The sequence below is a fragment of the Scyliorhinus canicula genome, chromosome 25 (genome assembly GCF_902713615.1).
Source record: "Scyliorhinus canicula chromosome 25, sScyCan1.1, whole genome shotgun sequence".
NCBI classification, from domain to species: domain Eukaryota; kingdom Metazoa; phylum Chordata; class Chondrichthyes; order Carcharhiniformes; family Scyliorhinidae; genus Scyliorhinus; species Scyliorhinus canicula.
In genome coordinates, this window is record NC_052170.1 from 3,064,194 (window position 1) to 3,088,948 (window position 24,755).

General features: G+C 45.2%; 1 protein-coding gene across 5 annotated transcripts in view; it reads left to right on the forward strand.

The window, feature by feature from the left end:
- The window catches only part of LOC119956978 (far upstream element-binding protein 2-like), a 62,883-nt gene that overhangs the window by 34,360 nt on the left and 3,768 nt on the right, over window positions 1-24,755 (forward strand). For 4 of the 5 annotated variants that reach the window (XM_038784551.1, XM_038784553.1, XM_038784554.1 and 1 more), the window contains 11 exons: window positions 3,469-3,567; window positions 4,980-5,102; window positions 7,050-7,152; window positions 8,222-8,322; window positions 12,160-12,307; window positions 14,617-14,777; window positions 15,663-15,763; window positions 16,469-16,566; window positions 17,626-17,760; window positions 18,028-18,111; window positions 23,951-24,031. In XM_038784551.1, coding sequence (XP_038640479.1) covers window positions 3,469-3,567; window positions 4,980-5,102; window positions 7,050-7,152; window positions 8,222-8,322; window positions 12,160-12,307; window positions 14,617-14,777; window positions 15,663-15,763; window positions 16,469-16,566; window positions 17,626-17,760; window positions 18,028-18,111; window positions 23,951-24,031 — 1,234 coding nt within the window. The remainder of the gene's footprint in view (window positions 1-3,468; window positions 3,568-4,979; window positions 5,103-7,049; window positions 7,153-8,221; window positions 8,323-12,159; window positions 12,308-14,616; window positions 14,778-15,662; window positions 15,764-16,468; window positions 16,567-17,625; window positions 17,761-18,027; window positions 18,112-23,950; window positions 24,032-24,755) is intronic. The other variant, XM_038784552.1, reaches the window with a different exon arrangement.

Consider the following 24,755-nt stretch of genomic DNA (forward strand, 5'->3'; position numbering starts at 1 on the left):
TTTTGGGACCTTAACTATGTAGTCCTATTGTCTGTTCATACAGGAACCAATTCTGAACATTTTGTTCAGTTAGATTGCTGCCTTTCACTCCTAGTTCCATTCAGAGGTCCAAAGCCTGAGAATCCGAGTTAGGCGAAGTGATTTGTTTGAGTTGTCACTGTTCAGGAACCAAGCCCTGTGGACTTGGTGATATTTATTTACACAACAACAAATCATGATTGAAATTTATACAAGATTCTAAAAAGTATTGACCCAGTGTTGGTATCTTTAATGTAGTCACTTTTTGCAAGAAGACACAGTCCATAGGTGGAGGGAGGGTGAAAAGCCTGCCAACCCTGCAATGTCATCTGGACAAACATCTGGGGGCTTGTGCCAAAGCTGGGAGAGCTATCTCACAGACGTGTCAAGCAACAGCCTGATATAGTCATACGGTGGATTCATGCCTCCCAGGCATCGCCATTCCTGGGTATGCCCTGTCCCACTGGCAGGATAGACCCAGCGGGAATTAGCCGAGGAGTCCTAAACATTGATTCCACACCCTATAACAGCCGATGAACACCATTTGAATGTACTCTGGCTGGGTCCATCGCCAGGAGTGGTTTGGTAGCACCACCACAAACCCAGCTGGCCAGGTCCTAAATTGCAGTAGGTGGTGAGGGAACCAGCAAGAGGGAAAAACGTACATGACCTCATTCTCACCAACGTGTCCACCGCAGATGCACCTGGCCATGATAGTATTTGTAGGAGTGACCACTGCACTGTCCTTGTGGAGACACAGTCCCTTCTTCACATTGAGGATGCCCTCCGTCGTGTTGTGTGGCACTACCACCGTGCTAAATGGAATAGATTTCGAACAGATCTAGCTACTCACAACTGGGTGACCACGAGGTGCAGTGGGCAATCAGCAGTAACCGATTAGTAATCAACCACAATCTGTAACCTCATGGCCCTGCATATCCCCCACTCTACCATTACCACCAAGCCAGGGGATCAACCCTGGTTCAATGAAGAGTGCAGGAGGGCATGCCAAGCGCAGCACCAAGCGTGCCGAAAAAAGTTGTGTGAACCTGGTGAAACTACAACTCCGGATTACTTGTGTGCCAAACAGCATGAGCAGCAAGTGATGGACAGAGCTTGGCGATTATACAATCAATGGATCGGATCTGAGCTCTGCAGTCCTTCCACATCCAGCCATGAATGATGGCAGATAATTAAACAACTCACTGGAGCAAGAAGCTCTTCAAATAACCCCATCCTCAATGAGCCCAGTACATCAGTGCAACAGATAAGGCATTTGCAACAATCCAGCATGAATTGCCAAGTGGATGATCCATCTTGGTCTCCTCCAGAGGTCCGCAACATATGCCTGTCTTCAGCCAATTCAATTCCCTTCACGTGATAGCAAGAAACGGCTGAAGGTACTGGAGACTGCAATGCCAACGCGCCCTGACAATATTCCGGCAATAGTGCTGAAGACCTATGCTCCGGGGGGGGGGGGGGATAAGGATGAGAGTCTTTGTTTCCAATGGTGGTTCTTTACCACATTTTCCTTGCAGCATGCTTGCCGATTAAAGTCTCTGGTTTACAGCTGGTAATGGTCTTCTTGCAGAGCCATTCATTCAGGGTCCCAGCAACTGGATACGTTAGTGCTCACTGGCAGCAGGCTTTCTGGAGGGACACTTTATTTCTTATCAGACTGGGCCTTCAGCTCGAGGTTCACATTCAGGCCGATATCTTTCTGTATAGATATTTTATTTCACATCAAAGCTTTTCCTTCAGCTCGTGGTTTGACTTCAAGACTTTGCAGCCTCGAGCGAATGACACCCAGTCTTGCTGGGCAAATCAGGCCTTACGGTGGCCTTGTGGAGAAGGTGACTGAGATACTTTTGGAGAGAATTATTTAGAACGCCCCATCCAAGCTGTGGAATCAAAAGTGAAACTAAACTGGAACTTTGTAACTCATAACATTCAGGTGGGGTGGGATCAGATCCAATCGTCAGAGCCATATTCTTTTGGGCACATTCATTGGGCACCAGTCAAATCAATCAAACTGAGCCATCACTGACACTGGTCAGTCTGGCAGCACAATCTGGCGGCACAGGCTGCTTTGCCTTAAGGTCACAGGTCAATTAAATATCCGTGGGTCAAAAGTGTCGCAGCAAAAATAAAAAGGAACAATAAGAGAATAAATAGGAAGGATCCTTACACAGCACACTCCAAACCTATGACCTCAAATATCTAGAAGAACAAGGGCAGCAGATCCATGGAAACATCAACTGGAAGTTCCCCTTCAAGCCACTTATCATCCTGACGTTGAAATATATCGCTATTCCTTCACTGTCGCTGGTCAAAATCCTGGAACTCCCTCCCTAACAGCACTGTGGGTATACCTACGCCACATGGACTGCAGCAGTTCTGGAAGGAAGCTCACCAACGCTTTGTCAAGGGCAATTAGGAATGGGCAATAACTGCTGGTCCAAACTGCGACACCCATGGCTCATGAAAGAATAAAAGAACTTTTACACATTGGGTAATGAGTGACTGGATAGAACGAGCATCTCGAGAGGGCAGTGAGAGCTGGATTGATTGCGAGATAACAACAGAAAATGCTTGAAATACTCAGCAGGTCTTGCAGCATCTATGAAGGGAGCAACAGAGTTAATGTAGAAAAACATTAACTGTTTCTCTCCACAGGTGCTGCCAGACTTGCTGAGTGTCTCCAGCATTTTGTTTTCAGATTTCCAATATCCGCAGTATTTTGCTTTTGTAAACTGTTTTGTGAACTGTTAAAGTTAGAGCACAGTGGTCAGCATTGCTGCATCACCGCGCCAGAGACCCGGGTTCAGTTCTGGCCTTGGGCCACTGTGGAGTCTGCACGTTCTCCCCGTGTCTGCGTGTGTTTCCTCCGGGTGCTCCGATTTCCTCCCACAGTCCAACGACTTGCAATTTAGGTGGGTTGGCCATGATAAATTGCCCATTCATTTGCAATGGTGTGTAAATTAGGTGGGGTTAATGGATTACAGGGGTAAGGCCAGGGAAGTGGACCGTGGTAGGGTACTCTTTCAGAGGGTCGGTGCAGACTTGATGGGCCGAATAGCTTCCTCCCGCGTTGTAGGAATTCTGTCAAGGGCCTAGTGAAAAAGTTTTTTTTAATTTTAAAATTCTGGTTAATTGTCTGTTTTGTAACTACATGTATCGTAGTTCCTTTGAAAAATTTATTTGAGCAAATTGTGTTCTATATCTGCTTTGCTGGTAGTATGGTGCGTGGTAAAGCTTGGCGTGTGCTGCAAGTAACTGTTAATTATGGGAAGATACACAATTACTCAAAGAAATATGATCCACTGTGTGTGTTTGCTCCATAACTTGCCGCTGGTTTTTAGATGAGGGTTTGTCTTTGAGCAGGTTCCGACTTGTATTCACTTTTGTTTCATATTCTAATCCTAAAGATTCTGCCTTTTTTATAAACAGGAACGTGCTGGAGTGAAGATGATTTTAATCCAAGATGGTTCACAAAATGCTAATGTAGATAAACCGCTCCGAATTATCGGTGACCCGTTTAAAGTGCAGGTATGAGTTTGTTTGTATATCTGAATTCAGGTTGCACCATCCATGTGTTGATGATCTCTACCTCCAGCCCCTCTGCCAACACCACCCGCTACTGCGAGATCATCTTGAAAAGCACTGATCTCCTGGACTGCTTTTCACCCACTTCAAGCAGCACTGCTTCCATCTTCTCTGAAAGGTGTGAGGGACTGTCAGCAAGTTTGTCTCTGCTGCTTCCCTCTTCCTGTTGCTGAACAAAGCAAACCTTCCCTGCCCCAAGTACTTAGTCGTATCTAGTTTCTCTTCTGTACTGCCTTCCCCCACCGTGCTCTCCGAGACACGTCACTTGCTCCCTTGATCTATTACCAGTAGGTTGTTGCTCTCCACAGTGCTGATACTAGCTGGCATTGCGATTGATCGCAGCTCTCCACTGTTCTTCTTTGAAGGGCATCAACCTATCCTGCAAAATATTTACTTTCTACTCTGAACAACCGCCCAACTTCTCTTAGTTTATAAGTAGGTTTATAAAGTGTTATCTTCGTGAATGTCGGCCCCACAGCTAAGAAGGTGTTTATTATCTGCCCATTGTGTCAGCGTGGAAACTAGACTTGGTTAGTGAAGCAACTCTCCATCGTCTGGTTTACAACACATTACGGCCAATTTTGTAGTTTTGAAGTTAGTTACAATTTTAAAGTGAAGCATTGTGGCACCTGATTTCAATGCAGCTGTGAGATGCATGACCAGATAATCTGCTTGCTCTACTGTTTGAGGGATGGATATTGACCTGTTCACCAGGAGAGCTGCCTTCCCTCTCCTCCAATAGCGCCACGCGATCTCCTAAGTCCATCCGAGAGATTCGGTGGGATTTCTGTTTTACATTTGATGCAAACTTATTTTCAGTGCTACACTGAGCCCAGATTTTAAGGTCATAGCTCTGAAGTGGGACAAGCTTGCTGTATCATGTAGGAGAGATTTTGCACAACTTTTCAAATCGCTGAGCAGGAGTGACATTAATGTGTATCACTCCGATGTTGAGTGATGCATTCATTGTTTGAACGCAAGTTCAATTAAATATCTTTTTTTAATTCCACACTCTGAGCCATTTTTCGCCTTCCGTACTCTGAACGAGGCATTTGCGCTGTGTGAGATTGCCCCATGTCACAATCCGCGCATAGAATCTCACCTGTTTTTGCTTCAGTACACAAACTGTGCGCACTAGATTTAGACTGGTGCACTTATTTTGCGAAAAACCCAGTATGGAGGAGGCGCTTCCAATCTGATGTACATTCAAACTTAAATCTGAGGCAAAATTGTGATAAAGGAATCGGCCAATGTAGTTCTAAACCTGCCGGTAACAGTGTGCTTTTTCTACTTCGCATGATTGTTGTGTGGTGTTACTTTGTGAGGTTAACCTCCTTTGCTGTGAACCATTGCAGCAAGCACGAGACATGGTTATGGAGATTCTGCATGAACGTGACCAGGGAGGATTTGGGGACCGGAATGAGTTTGGCAGCCGAGGAGCTGGTGGTGGTGGTGGAGCAGGAGTTGGTGGTTTAGACGTAAGTGAGAAATATGTTGTTTTTTTTGTTCACTTTTGGCAGTTGAGGGAAAATGGTGTATTTAATTTGTGCTAAATTCAGCAGGACATCTAACATTCATGATGTCTGTGTTGGTTTCTGAAGGGGGACAAGTACTTGAAACAGTGAATTACTTGAGCTGTAAAATTGTAATGGGTAAACCATCCATGAAGTGTGGGCCCATTTCCTGGATTCTCAATTTTTGCCCCATTTCTACCAATATCACTCTCCATAAACATAGCTAACTGGGGCTGGTTTAGCACAGTGGGCTAAACAGCTGGCTTGTAATGCTGAACAAGGCCAGCAGCACGGGTTCAATTCCCGTACCAGCCTCCCCGAACAGGCACCGGAATGTGGCGACTAGGGGCTTTTCACAGTAACTTCATTGAAGCCTACTTGTAACAATAAGTTATTATTATTATATTATATAGATGTGAATAGAGTGCTTTGAAATAGGGGACATAAAGACACGATAGTTAGTGATCTTTCCCATTGAGAAATGAGGAAAAATTCCTTTGTTTCGTAGTTCACAGGAAGTGATTGAGGCAAATAGCTTCGATGTTTTCTGAAGGAGGCTGTACGGGTCCATGAGGGAGAAGGGGACATAAAGGAGTACTGCAAGCCTGACGCGAGGCCGATGGAGGGGAGTAGTTGGGTTAAATGGACGGTTTCAGTACTGTATATTGAAATTATAAATTTACAACAAACTAATGCAAGATTCATTTGAATCCTTATTTATTCTGCTGGCTAATTAATGGAGACTGGCCATTTGGAGGTTGCAAAGATCATGTCCATCGTTGTCTCAATACAATGCAACTTCAGGAGAAAGCCTGTGTTCAGTCTGGCCTAATTCATGCAAATGGACCTGTTCATCCAAGAATTGCATACTACCAAATAGACCTTTTCCCAGACGCGTATTTGCATCCTTTAGTACTATGTGGACTTTTGAAGCTCTCTCTTTTCCTCCTAATCATGCAGTCTTCACTAGAATGCATGTGATGGCTTCTTCATCGTAAGTTACTTTTGTAAATAGAAGAAACATCCCTGCATTTTCATTTGGTTCCTTATCCTTCCCTCCCAGAAAATTCTGAGCCTTGAGTTCCCCGATAGTGCACTCCCCTCCCCACTTTTCAGCAAAAGTACAGTTGGTCTCCCTGAAATCTGACTATTCTGATGTCTTGGCCAACCTGCAGGCTGGCTATTGCTGGCTGGCCACTCACACAGCAGGTTTGCTTGGGTTGCAATGATGCTGTAAGAGGAGATTTGAAAGCTACCACCTTTACACCCCAATTATGTAAATAGTATTTAATTATATATATATATATATATATATATATATATATATATATATATATATATAATTTGGAGTAAATTAAATTAACCATTTGCATGGTGTACAAATTCCTCTTCACCTGCAAAGTACCGTTGTCATATTACATGGTTCTTGTATTTTTTTTTTGGAGCATAAGTAGGACCATATGATACTTGCTACTTTATCTATCCTCGGATTTGAATGGGCCTTCTGTCTTCCTTGAGAGTGCGTGCTTCTTCACTGAGGCCTTCTGCAGGCTGTGCTAGTGAGATGTAATTTGGGTTTGGTCACCAATTGTAGCCACTTTTTATCCATTTTTCCTTTACTTCGAAGTGTAGAAATGTTTTGCCTCGCTTCGTTGCAAGTTTTTACTGTGCAATTCCCATCCCAATGTTGCGTAGATAATCAATCGGTACAAATTTCCCGTTGCAATATTCTGTAGAGGTTCATTGGCATCTTGGACGATCTCTGGAGTATCCACTGGGGAAAAAATGTAAACATGGTGGACTTGCTTATATCAGCAATTTCCATTGTAAATGTAAACATGGGAACTGTGTGCAGATGTAAGAATGTATGGATAGTGTTGTGACAATTACGCATAATCTCTTAAACTCTAGATACCAGTGCCACGGCATTCGGTAGGAATTGTAATTGGGCGAAGTGGAGAAATGATTAAGAAAATACAGAATGATGCCGGAGTCCGAATACAGTTCAAACCAGGTCAGTCCTCGTATGTGCATCGGGTATCTGACAAACTAAATACAAATCCTGGAGCTCTCCAGATTTTAAAATGTAGCACTGGGTGTGACTGGAGTACACTACAATGAGAAATGGCCCCTGTATTGGATTAGACATTTGATTGGACTGCACAAACTCACTCGCCCTGTTGGCACCCAGTATCAACTTTTCTACAGGCCCAACCTTCTGCAAACCTTCTGTTGCAGCAAATGATGGTTCACTGCCATTGAAAGGAGACAGTGTTCCCAGCTCTGATACTGCCTGGGTGATTGTTCCACAGACTGAGACACAGCAATGTGTCCAACACCCTCAATTATATACCATGTAGATGCTTTGGATTGAACCAGGACCCCTGGGTGGGTACGGTGCAAAGGCTTACTTTTACCTTCCTGTCTCATGGCATGACTTTTTTTTGGCTTTCTTCTCCCCTGCTCCCCTTCTCCAGCTACCTGATGGGAAGCTGAAGGTAACTTATGAGCAGAACTCATCAGATTAACACATTCTAGAGAATTTAGCCATGCTTTATTATTGAGGGGCTAATTCCAAAGCTGAAATTACCTAAGTATTGAGGGGTAACACAGCCGCAGTGATTAATCAGGTTTCTCCTTCGCAGCGCAGGCTCGTTTGGACCTCGCCTGCGACATCGACCTGAAACGGAGCAGAAGGCTAGTTCGATCACTTTCCCAGGAACAGATTATCTCTTCTGTCCATACTAGGGAATGATCTGTGCAGAGACCTAATGGGAGGGAAAAATGGATTCCCACCTTTCCTTCCTCCAAAATGCTGTGATGTCCAGGGTCTGGGGTGCACAGAGCTTTGTGGCAGCATCTAGAATATTCCACCAGTAGAATGCAATTAGGGTAAATGTGACCGAATGAGCTCTCTCTATATCCCCTTGAATATTTGGAGGTTTTTTTTTTGAGAAATTGGTTCATTATTTCGGGTGCTGTCTGTTCCATTTGGACTGATTTCTGTAATGCACGCTATGGCTGCTCTGGAACTGCTAACTTTCATCTTTCAATAAAGTCCTTCTCCTTTTTTCATCCCGTAGATGATGGGTCTACGCCAGATAAGATAGCGCATGTAATGGGGCCTCCAGAGAGATGCCAGCATGCTGCACAAATAATTACTGACCTTCTGCAGAACGTGCGGGTATGGAGTAGACTTTTGTTCTCACTTTCTTCCTTACTGATTTTTCTCCCCTTAACTCTCCACTCCTGAAGGTGGCGAGTGTTCCATGGATAGTGGCGGCCTCTAGTTATTTGCCCATTTTTTTTCCGAAAGGAGGGGGAGGTGTCACAGCAGAAAGGCCTTGCTTGTTCCAGCGTCCGTGTGGCACTTGGAAGCCAGAGTGTTGCACAGCAACTGGGGTCAGAAATGAGTAACATAAAATAAAACTGCAGTCCTAGGCTTTACAAATTGGGCTTTCTGGGATTGCAAGGTAACTTTGAGAATCTTTGCAGTGAACTCCATGCTGTGAAACCTACTGTATAAGCTGCTCTTTTTATGCATGTTTCATCCTCATGCTTGTACTTCATAGGGTTCCAACAAATGGATATCTCCACCTGCCCCAAGAAACGTCTGCGAGGCTCCATTTTGTAGTTAAAATCGGGTCGGGGCAGCCATCTTTTCGGGCCTGCCATCAAGGTGACCTATGATCCCTCGGAATTTTCTTTGTTTATTCCACCGCACAATATCTTCGAGACCTTTTGCGCGATGGTGCACATGTAGCACCTAAAGGGGACAGCCCGCGCGAGTGGCCTGCGTGGGGCACATGGTTTAGTGAGATCATTGGTGGTCAGCACAATCGTTGGCATCATTCGCCACGAGCTCCAGAGATATGACTAGACCTCAATCCAGCTCTGATGAATGGGTCGAGAGTTGTCTGTCCACTCAGGATGTTGAATGAGATGTTTTCACACCAGGAATAATTTCACAGAAGTTGGCCACCTTATCTAATAGTGAGATAGATCTGTATTGGTGTGTGAGGTAGACCCAAACCTCCCTTGCCTTTTGAATGGGGGGGGGGGGGGGGGGGGGGATACAGTTAATGTGAACCTCTGTAATGGTGAATTAAGACTACAAATGTTTGGCAGTTTAAACCCTGACATGACTGCGCAAAAACAGATTTGTGAAAATTAGTTGCTTAATTATTTTGGGAGTAATGAAGCACAGGCTGAGTTAAATTGCTGTAACTGGAGGATATTGCCTCCTTTTGAGAATGGCCTAAGTTTGTTTTGAAAGATGTACAGTTTAGCAATTGGAGTTATTGTACTAACATGCCAGCCTCACATCAGTGCAGTGATTTTTATTTGAACTCCTCGATTATAAATACTCATCAGGCAGTAGCTATGGAGAGGAAGGTCGGGTGAATGTTTCAGTTCAATTACCTTGTATTGCTCTGAAACATTAACCCTCCCTGCTTTTCTCCACATGCAGACTGACCTTGTAGCTTTTTCGGTATTTAGATTTGCGATTGCAAACATTTGCTTATTATTTGGCCATGCAAGGTGTTGTTAACTATGTTAAATCTCTTGTTTTTTTTGTGTGAATTGCTATAGAATCATGGATGAATTGTGCTTCCATATGATTAATTTTTCTGGCTATTTTTATCATACAAGATGTCAGGTGTGTTTAGAGTAAAGTCACTTGAGACACATCTGCAGCCTACTTTGTCCCTCCAATTGCCGCCTCCCTTTTGAAACTGCTAACTCCTTTAAAGGATTTATATTTGTATTGCTAGTGATTAGAGATGAGGGATAGTTTGAAGTGTGTTTAATGTTTCTGTGTCTGGAAAGGGTGAAGCCTATAGTTAGATTCATGCTGGACAAAGGTGTTTCTATGTGGGGGGTTTTGTTTGAGTTCCAATTGTGTTTCTATTGTGCTTGGAGAGGGCTACAGTGTGTAAAATAAACAAATCAGTGGTGGTTGCTTAGCAACGGGACCTTGTAAGGTAAATAACCTTTTTAAGTTTTAGTTTGGCTAATTTGCTTGTAGCTGAAGATAGACAGTGAGAGAGTAGGCAGCTCTTGGCTCTGCTAAAGAGGGAACATCTCTTTCAGCCTTGCTGGAAGAAATGCCGTACCATGGAGAATGGTAAGTGCAGTGATCTGAAGAGCAGCTAGTTAAGGAAACTAGAGAAATGAAGAGAAGTTTCCAAGAAGTCGGAGGTTAAAGGTACTAGAACAGAGCACTGTTCATTAAAAACCGACCAAGCTGTGAGGAAGGCTGAGATGCCAGAAAAGGTATCTGAAGTGATTTTCAGGTTTGTGAGATTTTACTACAGACTGTTGAACGGGAATTGAAATAACTATGGAAGTTGGTGGCTGGATCTCGGAGTTTGTGTAAAAGCAGTTGAGCAAAGGAAACCTAAAATGGGGTCGTGTAAAATCCTGGACTGGATTCACTGTTACAAGTGAAGAGGAAATTTGTGTTAAAAGAGTCATTTGTAAAACCTGGACTGGATTTTGGGAGGCAAACTGCCAAGGGAAAACATTATTATGAGATTAAAGCGTGTTTTTGGGAGTGGAGTTTAAAAACTCTAATATGGGGGGTTCTGAAGAGGAATCCACAGACACTAACTTGGGTTCAGAGCAGAGTGTGTATATTTGACTACAGTCATCTTGTCTGCTTAAAAGGATTTTTTTGTGTTGAAATTAGACCATTGTAGTTTAAGATAAACTTTGTATTCCATGTTAACCTTTAAAACTGTGTATTTGTTAAGCTCAGGGGAGTACTTTAAAATAAACCAACTTTTCATGTTTAATTTTTTTTCTTGTTAAAACTAATTGTCGGTCCTGTGATTCCGTTCCTCATGCTTTATGAAAAAATAAATAAAAGTTACCGCCTTTGGAGTCCAGGTTCCATTCTGGAACCTTCCCGTCCAATTATAACATCAACTGGCACCGTGACAAAAGAATTTTTAAGAACTCGCTGCTATATGTAGCTTCTTAGGTGCAGGGGTCCAAGAAAAGCACTGACAACTCGGCTGCAGAATAGACAGTAGTTTCTTCCAACTTCCATGGATTTTAGTTTTCCTTGATTGAAGAGCTGAATTTTATGACAGCAGATGCAGCGAACAATTTGGGCCTGTGTCCATTGGAGTTTAGAAGAATGAGGTGTGATCTTTAATTTGATTTGATTTATTATTGTCACATGTATTAGTGTACAGTGAAAAGTATTGTTTCTTGCATGCTATACAGACAATGCGTACTTGGGGAAGGAAGGAGAGACTACAGAATATAATGTTACAGTTATAGCAGGGGTGTACAGAAAAGATCAACTTAATACGAGATAGGTCCATTCAAAAGTCTGATGGCAGTAGGGAAGAAGCTGTTCTTGAGTCGGTTGGTACATGACCTCAAACTTTGGTATCTTTTTCCTGACGGAAGAAGGTGGAAGAGAGTATGTCCGGGTGCGTGGGGTCCTTAATTATGCTGGCTGCCTTACCGAGGCAGCTGGAATTATAGACCGAGTCAATGAATGGGAGGCTGGTTTGCGTGATGGACTGGGCTACATTCACAACCTTTTGTAATTTCCTGTGGTCTTGGGCAGAGCAGGCTCCATACCAAGCAGTGATACAACCAGAAAGAATGCTTTCTATGGTGCATCTGTAGAAGTTGGTGAGGATCGTAGCTGACATGCCAAATAACACAATGGAGGTAGAGTCATTAAATAGTAATGGAGGTAGAGTCATTAAATAACCGATGAGAGAGTCAAAGGTAGAGTGGGAGACCGGAAAGTAGAGACCCCAATCAGATCATCCATGACCTTGTCTAACAGTGGAGCAGGCCAGAGAGACCAAATGGCCTCCTCCTTATTCATATAGTCGCATGTCTGTTTTAATGTTTGGTTTCACTGCTGAACTCGTGAATTCGCAAATTCACAAGGAAGTCCTACCCCTGTGGCTATTTCTGAATTTTCGTGGGTGGGTCCGTACAGTAACTTATTACTCTCTGACTTTGTGTTATAAATTCTGTGCTTGTACAGGCTGGTCCGACCGGTCCCCCAGGGCCTGGAATGCCCGGCCCTGGCCGAGGAAGGGGAAGGGGGCAAGGCTCGTGGGGTATGGGACCTCCAGGAGGAGAGATGGCCTTCTCAGTCCCCAGCCACAAGTGTGGTTTAGTTATCGGCAGAGGTAGGTTGTCGAGTCGGTGCGATGGTTATGTCAAATCTCTTTGCTTTGACTTTTACGTTGTGAGTGTGTGTATCTGTGCCGAGGGCGAGGAAGAAGGGAGGTAACTGAATTTGCTGATGAGGCAAAGATAGGTAGGAAAGTAAATTGCAATGGGGACATCGGCTATAATGGTGTACAGGTTAAGTGAGTGGGTAAAGATCTGGGAAATTAAGCATAATGTGAGAAACAGTGAAATTGTCCATTTGGGCAGGAAAATAAAACAACAAAGTTTATGATCCAAATGGTGAGAGATTGCAGATCTCTGAGATGGAGGGGAGTCTGGGTGCCCGAATATATGAATCGCAAAAGGCTATAGGTATAGCAAGTGATTCAGAAAGCTTTTTTAAAACATATTTGGCATTCTATCCAATTTGTTTTCCCAATTAAGGGGCAATTTCGCGTGGCCAATCCACCTAACCTGCACATCTTTGGGCTGTGGGGGTGAGACCCACGCAGACAAGTGGAGAATGTGCAAACTCCACACAGACAGTGACCCAGGGCCGGGATCGAACCCGGGTCCTCAGTGTCATGTGGCAGCCGTGCTAACTGCCATGCCTGTAATTCAGAAAGCCAATACAATGTTATAATTTATTGTGAGAATTGAATACAAAAGTAAGGGGATTATGCTTCAGTTATACAGGATGTTGATGAGGTTGCATGTGTGTGCTGTAGAACGTATAGGCCTCCTTTATGAAGACAGGATGTAAATATGTTGGAAACAGTGAGGAAAGGTTGGACAGGTGAGGTTTGTATCCACTGTAGTTTAGAAGAGTAAGAAGTGACTTGATTTGAAAACGTCCTGAGGGGAATAATAATACTCTATTATTGTCACAAGTACGGTAGCACAGTGGGTAGCACTTCACAACGCCAGGGTCCCGGGTTCAATTCCCGGCTTCGGTCACTGTCTGTGCAGAGTCTACAAATTCTCCCCGTGTTTATGTGGGTTTCCTCTGGGTGCTCTGGTTTCCACCCACAGGCCCCGAATGTCGAGCTTGTTAGGTAATTGGACATTCTGAATTTCCCCCTCTGTGTACCCGAACATGGGCTGGAATGTGGCGACTAAGGGATTTTCACAGTAACTTCATTACAGTGTTAATGTAAGCCTACTTGTGACAATAGAGAGTATTATTATTATTATGGTAGGCTTACATTAGCACTGCGGCCTCACGGAGCCGAGGTCCCAGGTTCGATCTTGGCTCTGTCGGTATGGAGTTTGCACATTCTCCCCGTGTTTGCGTTGGTTTCATCCCCACAATCCAAAAATGGCAGCACGGTAGCATTATGGATAGCACAATTGCTTCACAGCTCCAGGGTCCCAGGTTCGATTCCGGCTTGGGTCACTCTGTGCGGAGTCTGCACATCCTCCCCGTGTGTGCGTGGGTTTCCTCCCACAGTCCAAAGATGTGCAGGTTAGGTGGATTGGCCATGATAAATTGCCCTTCGTGTCCAAAATTGCCCTTGGTGTCGGGTGGGGTTACTGGATTATGGGGATAGGGTGGATGTGTTGACCTTGGGTAGGGTGCTCTTTCCAAGAGCCGGTGCAGACTCGATGGGCCGAATGGCCTCCTGCACTGTAAATTCTATGATAATCTATGAATGTGCAAGCTAGGTGGATTGAACACGCAAAATTGCCCCTTAATTGGAAAAAATGAATTGGGTACTCTAAATTTTTTTTTAAAAGTAGGCTTACATTAACACTGCAATTAAGTTACTGTGAAAATCCCCTAGTCGCCACGGTCCGGCGACTGTTCGGGTACACTGAGCGAAAATTCAGAATGTCCAATTCACCTAACAAACACATCTTTCGGGACTTGTGCGAGGAAACCGGAGCACCCGGAGGAAACCCACGCAGACACATAGAGAACATGCAGACTCCGGCAGTGACCCAAGCCGAGAATCGAACCTGAGACCCTGGCACTGTGAAGCAACAGTGATACCGTGCAGGCCATTGACGGGGTGAATGTGGAGAGGATGTTTCCTCTTGTAGGAGAATCTCATACCTGGTGTCACTGTTTAAAAAAAAAACAAGAGATCACCCATTTTGGACAGAGATAGCTGAGTCTCGGGACAGTATTTAGGCAGGGGTAGGTATATTCTTGATTAACCAGGGGGTGAAAGGTTATCTGGGTCAGCAGGAATGTGGGGTCGAGGTTACACCAGATCAGCTGTGATCTTATTGAAGGCGGAGCAGGCTCGAGGGGCCGAGTGGCCTGTTCCTATTCTGTATGTTTGTGTGTCACTGCTGCAGATTAATTGCCTGAATGTTGCAGGTGGGGAAAATGTGAAGGCGATAAATCAGCAGACTGGTGCCTTTGTGGAGCTGCAGAGACAGCCGCCTCCGAACGGCGATCCAAACTTCAAACTTTTCACCATCCGGGGTTCACCCCAGCAGATTGACCATGCCAAACAGCTCATTGAGGAAAAGATCGAGGTAACTCGAGGGCTTTGTCATTCTTCAAACTGACCGTCAACTGAATTTGCAGAAATCAATGCAAATTATTTTAATAAGTCATCGACCAACATCTACACTTGCAAGTTCACATGTTTTAATGAATTCAGGCAGGTTCTGTGCACATGCTCCCAACTGGAGAAGAGGTCCCGTGTCCTACATTATGTTGTGCTTCCCCTAGGTTCTCGTGTACTTGGCTCTGGTATTGACTTCATTTAGTTATTGATCCAGTCTAATAACCAGTGAAACTGTGGATTTAATTGGAGTTTTAATTCAGGTCTTCAAACATACGGAGAATGGCCCAACGACCTGAATGTTAGTCGGTCCTTCTCAGCAGCTGAGTCTTAACTCATTTCAGCAGTGGAGAGAGAGGGTGATGCTGTGGGTCATGCCTTGGCCTATCTGATTTGCCTTTCTGGCTGCACTGCTCATTGAGTGAGCAGCCTGTTCCCAGTGTCAATGACCCTGAAGGTGGCCTTGGGTATTGCTTGGGTTAGCTTGCAGCGTCTCCCGACTGCAGCTTGGGACTGATGGTGTGAGATGATCACCCCACTTCAAGCAGGTCGATTAATGTCGTCCAAATGTACCTTGGCTTAAAAGTGAAAGAAACAATGAACCTCGGAAACCGTGCTAACGTTGAACTGTTTGTATCAGGCATTGAAGTGCTTTTAAACAATGGAGATGCTAACTTGTCACTTTCAGCAGTGTGTCTATTTCCTATCTTGCTGCTGATGTTTGGGAATCCTGGTAGCAACCAATTTAGTGTCTTGCCACCTAATTTTCAAGGAAAGGCCGAGTTGAAAGGTTAATTTAAGATTAGAATAGTAATCTATTTGGCTCTGTACTGAACAAATATTCTGTTTTCAGGGTCCCTTGTGTCCTGTGGGTCCCCCAATGCCTGCTGGCCCGATGGGACCTTTCCAGCCAGGACCCTTCACCCAAGGGCCTCCAGGGGCTCCTCCTCCCCAGTAAGTAAACTGACTGTTTAATCCTCCGTTCCCTTGTTGCTTGAGGGAGTCGGGCTTCTGTCAGGGTGGGTGGGCCTGTCGCTACTTCCTGCCATGAAGTTGGAAATCAGTAGCTGTGATGGTGAGTTCTGCAACCTGATTTGCCTGCTTGGTGCCAGAGTGCCAGACAATGAATGTATTCCCTTCTCATAGTGCCATAGTTATGTTTCCATTGTTTGTGGTTTGGAAAGAACTCTGGTAAAACCTGCCCACTTGATGTGCACAGTTATTGGAAATCGGGGGTCAATGTAATTTTCTAGGAATCCTCACACGGGTAAGCATTCTCACTCTTGGGGAAAAACATGCGTTTCCCTTGTCACGTCCTCACCACTCTCTCAAATGTCCATTTCCTCACCCAAGTGTGAGCCTTGGATCCCTCCTGGCTGTTCTTGGCAGCCTCACTGGGTACGTGTCCCCTCTGCTTACTTATTGTCTGTTGGTGTAGACCAGTGAATCAGGAAAGGGCTGAATCGCAGCGCCACGAAAGCAGTGGAGGAGCAGCTATTCGGACACTGCAGCTGTTGAGTGGCCCAATGACCAGAGATGTCGGTGTCGGCAATGTGAAGGTGCTTTCAGTCAGGTGTGGGCTAGACACGAGGTGAATGAAACATGCTGATCTTTAACTGTTGTGATGTGATTTGTCTAACCGCCATTCTTTCCCGCCAGTCCTGCTGCTGCCGGCCCACCTCCCCCACACCAGTATCCTCCTCAAGGTTGGGGCAACACGTACCAACAGTGGCAGCCGCCCGGACCGCACGACCCAAGTAATTATTCACATTTTCTAGCTTCATCCACATTGTTTGAGATACTCGACCCACCACTTCTGAGAATCGGAAAGCGTGCATATACACTGGATGTGGTTCCCCTACACACTGGCCATACTTCATGCAGAAGCCTGACTCTGTCTTCTACCTGCCTGGGATACCCTATTATCCCTCTTAAATGACCATCCTCTTCCCCTCCCTTCCTGAAATTTTCAGAGACGAGAAGGAAGCCATTACACAGGGAATGATACTAGTGTGGGAGTGGAATCACACACAGGTTTCACATTTCATACTCCACGGGATGCAAGCCAATTAGATCTTAACAGCAATCAAATATGTCTGTGGTCACTTGCACTTAAAACCATGGAATCCCTAAGTGCAGAGGGGGGCCATTCGGCCCATTGAGTCTGCACCAACCCTCTTAAAGAGCACCCTACTCATGCCCACTCCCCCACCCTATCCCGGGAACCCTACCTAATCTTCACATCCCTTGGGGCAATATTTTAGCATGGCCAATCCATCTAACCTGCACATCTTTGGACTGTTCCCTATAAGAGAGAAACGGGGCATTGCTCCTTATTGCTTCCCTGTAAACAGTTTAAACCAAGTGGTTTGTGCCAGTAATGGGATGGCCAATCTACTCTGCCTGTGTTTATAAATCCCAGTTCCCTGCCCTTTTCCCGTATCCTTTCATACCCTCACTTTCTATTCTACATCCAGTCCAGAATTTGCTTTGAGTCGGCTAAATTTTATTTGTTGATCCCTTATTCCAGATATCCCTGTTAGAGGAATCTCTGCATTCATTGTGGGAATTCCTTTCATGTTTAAAACTCCTAAATCTGTAAAAAGTGGGTTGCCAAGAATATTCGCAGTCAAGTCTGACCTGTGCAGTTATTCTTCCTATCCATTTGACCCATTTGGTTCACTTGTGCTTCCCACAATGCCTTAGATTGTACATTGCCAAAATGCTTTACGGTATTTGTCTGTGTCCATGCCATAGCCATTGGCTGGCGGGGTAAAAGCTCGGTTAACTTTACAGACCCTTGTGGAATGTTATTGTTGCCTTTTGTGATGCAGGTAAAGCTCCCGGAGATCCAAACGCAGCTGCCTGGGCTGCCTATTACCAACAATATTACCAACAGCCTGCCGCGCCCGTGCCACCCCAACAGCCCGCTGCTGCCCCACCAGGGCCAGGTAAGATGCTGGGGCCTATGTTTCCAGTTTCAGCAATGTTTTAGTGGACGGGTACCATTGGCAGCACTTTGTTATCAAATTCAACTCCTTCATGAGTTCAGAATGATCTGTAAATTTAAATGCAGAATATCTGTGTAGATTTCTGTGCTCAATTCTCAAACCCATGACATTCTGCCTTCAAGGTGAGAGTTGTACACGTTGAGTCAGGCTTAAACCTGTTGGTGCCTGCAGTATTTTGTAATTGTGTTTTAATTCTGTTTTGAATAGATCCATCTCAGCAGCCTCCAGTTCAAGGCCCAGGGGGACAGCCTGACTACACTAAAGCATGGGAGGAATACTACAAGAAGCTAGGTGCATATCTCTCTCTCTGTTATTTTTTTTTTTAAATTCCAATTAAGGGGCAATTTAGCGTGGCCAATCCACCTAACATCTTTGGGTTGTGGGGGTGAGACCCATGCAGACAGGTGGAGAATTTGTCTCGCACACAGTGAACCGGGTCCTTGGAATTGCAAGGGCACATCTAAATGCTTCTTCAATGTCTTTACCTCCACCACCCTTTCAGACTGAGTTCCAAACTCCCACCACCTTCTGGGTGAAAAGATTTTTCCTCATATCCCCTCTCAACCTCCTGCCCCTTATCTTAAATCTCTGCCCCCTGGTCATTGATCCCTCCACCAAGGAGAAAAGTTTCTTCCTGCCTACTCTCTGCCCCTCAAAACATCGTAATCGTGTCCCCCTTCAGTCCCCTTTGCTTCAAGGAAAACAACCCCAGTCTATCCAATCTCAAACCTTTCAGCCCAGGAAATATTCTGGTGACCTTTTCCAGTCCTATCACAACCTTCCTATAATGTGGATTCCAGAACTGCACACAATACTCTAGCTGTGCCCTAACTGTCAGTTTATACAGTTGAATTAAGGGTGTCACGTTTGCTGTTTTCCACTCTTCTGGGACCTCTCCAGAATCTGAGCAATATTGGAAGATTACAGCCACTTTTTTAAAAAAAACAATGGCCCTCTAGGGTAAAGACCATTGGGTCCAGGTGACTCGCCAGCCTTTCGTCCTCTCATATCAATAAAAGCAAATTACTGCTGGAATCTGAAACCAAAAGAGAAAATGCTGGAAAATCTCAGCAGGTCTGGCAGCATCTGGAGGGAGAAAAAAGAGCGAACGTTTCGAGTCCAGGTGACCCTTTGTCAAAGCTCATTTTTGCTTTGACAAAGAGTCATCTGGACTCGAAATGTTCTCTCTTTTCTCTCCCAAAGGTGCTGCCAGATCTGCTGAGATTTTCCAGCATTTTCTCTTTTGGTTTCGTCCTCTTCTTTTTTGCTAACCACTGCGCCGCCCTACAAATCTTTAACATCACAGCTGAAAATAGTTTACAATGGGAAGACAGTGGCCGAGTGATATTGTCACTAGACTTAATCCCACTAGGGCAGATGGTAGAATTTGAATTCAATAAAAAGTCTAATAAAGACCATGAAACCATTGTCAATTGTTGCAAAAACCCATCTGGTTCACGAATGCCCTTTCGGGAAGGAAATCTGCTGTCCTTACCTGGACTAGCCTACATGTGACTCCAGACCCACAGCAATGTGTTTGACTCTTAAATGCCCTCAGGAATGGGTAACAAATGCAGACCCAACCGGTGACACCCACATCCCATGAGCAAATTTTTAAAAGTGACCCTTTACACAATACTACTCATTATTGTGAATATAATGCCTTTAATTGCTGTCTTTATTCTCACTTAAATAAAGGAAGAAAAAACTCTGCTCTTAATCCATATTACAGAAATGTACTTTGAGAAAGAGAAATCTATTGACACTGTTTTACTGAAAAGATCAGACTCCTCTCAGACCCACACAGAAGCTCTGGCTGTATGTCTTCAAAAGCTGTTACAGCTGGCGTTTTTCAGTTCCCCCTTGTCCTCCAACAAGTCTGCACTGCTTCAAATACAGTTCGTCTTTTTAAAATAATCTACAGTGAGAGCAGAACTGCCTCACTTGTGCACACAGCTGAATTCAACTCCGAACTGAACTGCTTACTCAAAATGCCCTGATGCCGTAGCTCCACCCTGCAATGACATCATCTCACCAATGTGAAAACTAATTAACTCCACAGGGAATCCCCTTAATCGAAACAAAATTCCTTTAGCCCTAGCATTTTACAATACCCGTAAAGTATTGTACACTCCTGGCTCCCAAAATATCCTTTCAAACTAAGATTTCTTTAAAAACAAGACTGCAGCAGTCACAAATGTATTAACCCAGCTTTTTAGCCCTTGCTGTACCAAACACCTATAACACAATACATGTGAAATCCTGTATTCACGACCTGTGCGCCCTGCTGTGAGATTTTCTTTTTCAATGGGGATGTATTTTTGTTGAGAGTTGCGAAATCCTCCTTTCGTGCCTGCCGCTGCATCTTCTGTCCTCCACTTTTAACCTATTTTTCCAGTCCACTTTAGCCAACTCTGTCTTCAGATTTAACTTCAAGATTCTAGTTTCAGCGGCGGCATGTGGCGCAGTGGTTAACACTGGGACTGCGGCGCTGAGGACCCGGGTTTGAATCCCGGCCCTGTCTCCGTGTCTGTGATTCCCCATGTCTGCGTTTCAGACAGATTCGAGTTTCAGACCCACAATTCTTCAAAAAGAATGTAAAATTCTATTCTGTTATTATCCTTTGCTATGAGGTAATGAACTCATCATGTCTCATTGCACATTGCCAGGTGTTGTAGGCCAGGGTTTAGAAAACTCCAAAGTATATCATGGAGTTCACCTGACCTGCAGCTATTTATTTATTTTGGTTACGATGAGCAAAAGGACCTGCCTTTCAGGTGTTATTCAACAGAGGCCTTAAGCACTTTTAATCAAAAACGAGCTTTATCCTATGAATTCAGTTAACATTTTTATAAACACACACAATAAGCATTTTTATCAAATACCAACATAAATACCCCACGCAGCTACATTACCCTATGACCACCCTTAATAAATTTCCCCCCATTAACTGTTCCAATTCAATAACCAGATCCCATAAACCAGTACCCCCTTTTCAAAGGTGTGGCCCAGTGCACAGCACTCAAGACCTGGCATAGATGCTCTTGTTTCCTTCCCTAAACAGCAGGTTTGATTTCCTTCCAGAAAACAGTAATCTATTTTGTTATGAAGTCATCTGCAAACAGCTTTAAAACTGCTCCGCAAAGCCATCCGAGATGCCAAGAGAGAATATCAAACTAAACTAGAGTCATAGACAGACTCTCGACGGTTGTGGCAAGGACAAACCAACATAACGGGTTACAAAGCGAAGCCGAGCAGTATCTCTGGCAGCAGCGGACCCCTCCCCGATGAACTTAATGTATTCTATGCTCGGTTTGAGCAGGTAACCAACAATCCGCTGTCGAGTGCCCCAGCAGCAGCACATAATTCACCCATACCCACCATCACAGTTTCCGAAGTCAGATCGGCCTTCCTGAAAGTGAACCCACGGAAGGCGATGGGCCCGGACGGGATCCCTGGTCATGCACTCAGAGCCTGCGCATACCAGCTGGCAGAGGTATTCACAGACATCTTTAACCTATCCCATCTCCACTCAGAGGTCCCCACCTGCTTCAAGAAGACCACCATCATACCGGTACCAAAGAAGAACCAGGCAACGTGCCTCAGTGACTACCGCCCGGTGGCCCTGACGTCAGTTGTAATGAAGTGCTTCGAGAGGCTGATCATGAAGCGCATCACCTCCATACTCCCGGAACGCCTTGACCCACTTCAATTCGCATACTGTCGCAACCGGTCCACATCAGATGCCATTTCCCTGGCCCTACACTCATCCCTAGAGCATCTCGAAAACAAGGACTCCTACATCAGACTCCTATTTATTGACTACAGATCCGCCTTCAACACCATAATCCCAGCCAAGCTCATATCAAAGCTCCAAAACCTAGGACTTGGCTCTCCGCTCTGCAACTGGATCCTTGACTTTCTGACCAACAGACCACAATCAGTAAGAATGAACACCAACACCTCCTTCACAATAGTCCTCAATACAGGTGCCCCGCAAGGCTGCGTACTTAGCCCCCTACTTAGCCCCCTACTCTACTCCCTGTACACACACGACTGCGTGGCAAAACTTGGTTCCAACTCCATCTACAAGTTTGCTGACGATACGACCATAGTGGGCCAGATCTCGAATAACGACGAGTCCGAATACAGGAGGGAGATAGAGAACCTAGTGGAGTGGTGTAATGACAACAATCTCTCCCTCAATGCCAGCAAAACTAAAGAGCTGGCCATCGACTTCAGGAAGCAAAGTACTGTACACACCCCTGTCAGCATCAACGGGGCTGAGGTGGAGATGGTTAGCAGTTTCAAATTCCTAGGGGTGCACATCACCAAAAATCTGTCCTGGTCCACTCACATCGACGCTATCACCAAGAAAGCACAACAGCGCCCTATACTTCCTCAGGAAACTAAGGAAATTCGGCATGTCCACATTAACCCATACCAACTTTTACAGATGCACTATAGAAAGCATCCTATCGGGCTGCATCACAGCCTGGTATGGCAACTGCTCGGCCCAGGACCGCAAGGAACTTCAGAGAGTCGTGAATACCGCCCAGTCCATCACACGAACCTGCCTCCCATCCATGGACTCCATCTACACCTCCCGCTGCCGGGGGAAAGCGGGCAGCATAATCAAGGATCCCTCCCACCCGGCTTACTCACTTTTCCAACTTCTTCCATCGGGCAGGAGATACAGAAGTTTGAGAACACGCACAAACAGACTCAAGAACAGCTTCTTCCCCACTGTCACCAGACTCCTAAATGACCCTCTTATTGACTGACTTCATTAACACTACACCATGTGTGCTTCATCCGATGCCAATGCTTATGTAGTTACATTGTATATCTTGTGTTGCCCTATTATGTATTCTCATGTATTTTCTTGAATTTTGTTTAATTCCCTTTTCTTCCATGTACTGAATGATCTGTTGAGCTGCTTGTAGAAAAATACTTTTCACTGTACCTCGGTACACGTGACAATAAACAAATCCAATGTCCAATCCAATCCAACTGAAGATAGAGAGAGACAGGCGAAGGTGCTTCTCCTTCTGACTAGCAGCCAAATGTGAAAACGAAAGCAAAAACTCAGCCACAAACAAGCCCCAAACCAAAGCGAAAGTAAAACCAACTCCCAGAGCCACAGCCCAGCTCCACCCACACAATGACATCACTGATGCCATGTGATCAGACCCATTTTTTTCTTCTAAATTTAGAGAACCCAATTGCTTTTTCCCCAATTAAGGGCCAGTTTAGCGTGGCCAATCCACCTAGCCTGCACATCTTTGGAAGGGGCACTCCCGTGATACCAGGTCTGCAGAAGCCTGTTCCCTGGTTGGTTCCAGACGGTATTGTTCTACAAAACTATCCTCAATACACTCTGAACTCGCATTCCAGTCTACCTTTTGCCAATTTGATTCATCCAGTCTATATGAAGATTAATCTCCCATGAATCCTTCGAAGCGCCCATTTTGTTGTCTATTTATCCTGTCCCACAGAGTAGCTCCTGTCGGGGAGTTCTGTGAACCACTCCCAGCAGCGGCTTCCTTCCCTTATTATTTACCTTTTTTACTCGAGCTGATTCTCTCTCTTGATTCTTTGAATCATGTGAGGCGTGTAGGTGGCCAGATGTCGAGTATTATGTTGCTCTGTTTAGTTTAGCTTTTGGGTTTTCACACGGGCTGCAGTAACAGCTGCCAGTGGGACCTTTGCAATACTGGGTAGAATAAAAGCTCGTCCCCCCCCCCCCCCCCCGTCTTCCTCGACCATGCATGTTCTCCAGTTCAGCCCACCTCAGACTGACGGCACTCGCCTTGCTTCCCACTCAGTGAATTAGACGGGGAGGGAGGACTGAGCCAGAGTCTGCGACGTATGTTGGACTCATTGCTTCAGCTTTGTTTGTGAGAAATGTTAATCTATGCCCCCTTGTGTCTTGGATATAACCCATTATTGCTGGGGTGCCGCTCTTGTTTTCAGCATTCCTAAAATCCACCAGTGTGCCCACTTACCACTTCAGCCCAGTGACAGGTTGCACTTTGTCTCCACTCCTCATTGGTCGCTCCCTTGGATTATTTTCATTTAAAATTCTGACTTTCCAAATGATCATGCCGTGCTGCTTTCCCTTCCTCAGGTCAGCAGAACCAGCCTGGCCAGCAGCCTGGTCCCCAGCAGGATTATACAAAAGCATGGGAAGAGTACTATAAGAAACAAGGTAAGTGCTCATTCATCAACGTGCATTCCTTGCACACTTTTGCTGCTGGTTTCCTTCAGTTTTAACTTCTGTAGCCTCAAAATTAAACTTGGTTTTGCTTTTTGAGAGATGACTGGTGTCTGCCCCAGTGGCTGAATTGGCGCTGCAGCCTCCCACGCAGGCAGCAGAGTGAAGCTCTGCACCATGTAATCATGCCCCAGCTGTACCAGTAAAAGAACGGCCGGTCCTTCCTGTAATGTCCTACACTGCCACAGTATGTCTCAAAGTTCTTTACAACCAATGAAGTACTCCTGAACCCTAGTCACTGTAGGGAACGCAGCAGCCAGTTTATGCACAGCAAGCTCCCACAGAAATCAGTATGAATGACTCGATAATGGTTTCAGTCGTCTTTGTTGAGGGATAAATGTTGACATGGGGGGAAGCCCCTCTGCTGCACCTCTAACAGCGGCTGTTTGAATCGTATCCCTGACAGTGCAGCACTCCCTCAGTTCTGCACTGGCATTGCTCACCTGCATTATTCTGGAACATGTTTCTGTTTCCCCACACGAGCCATCCAGTGGTTGATGAGCTCTCCCAGTGCGTTGCTGCGGCCTCATGGTCAGCAGCAGACTCTGCTGAATGTGGCCAAAGTCATTTCACTCAGGACACTTCAAGTCAAGGGCCAGGAGAAACTTTCCTTTGACTCGTCCAAACTGGAGTGAAACTCTCAGCCCAGTCCGCAAAG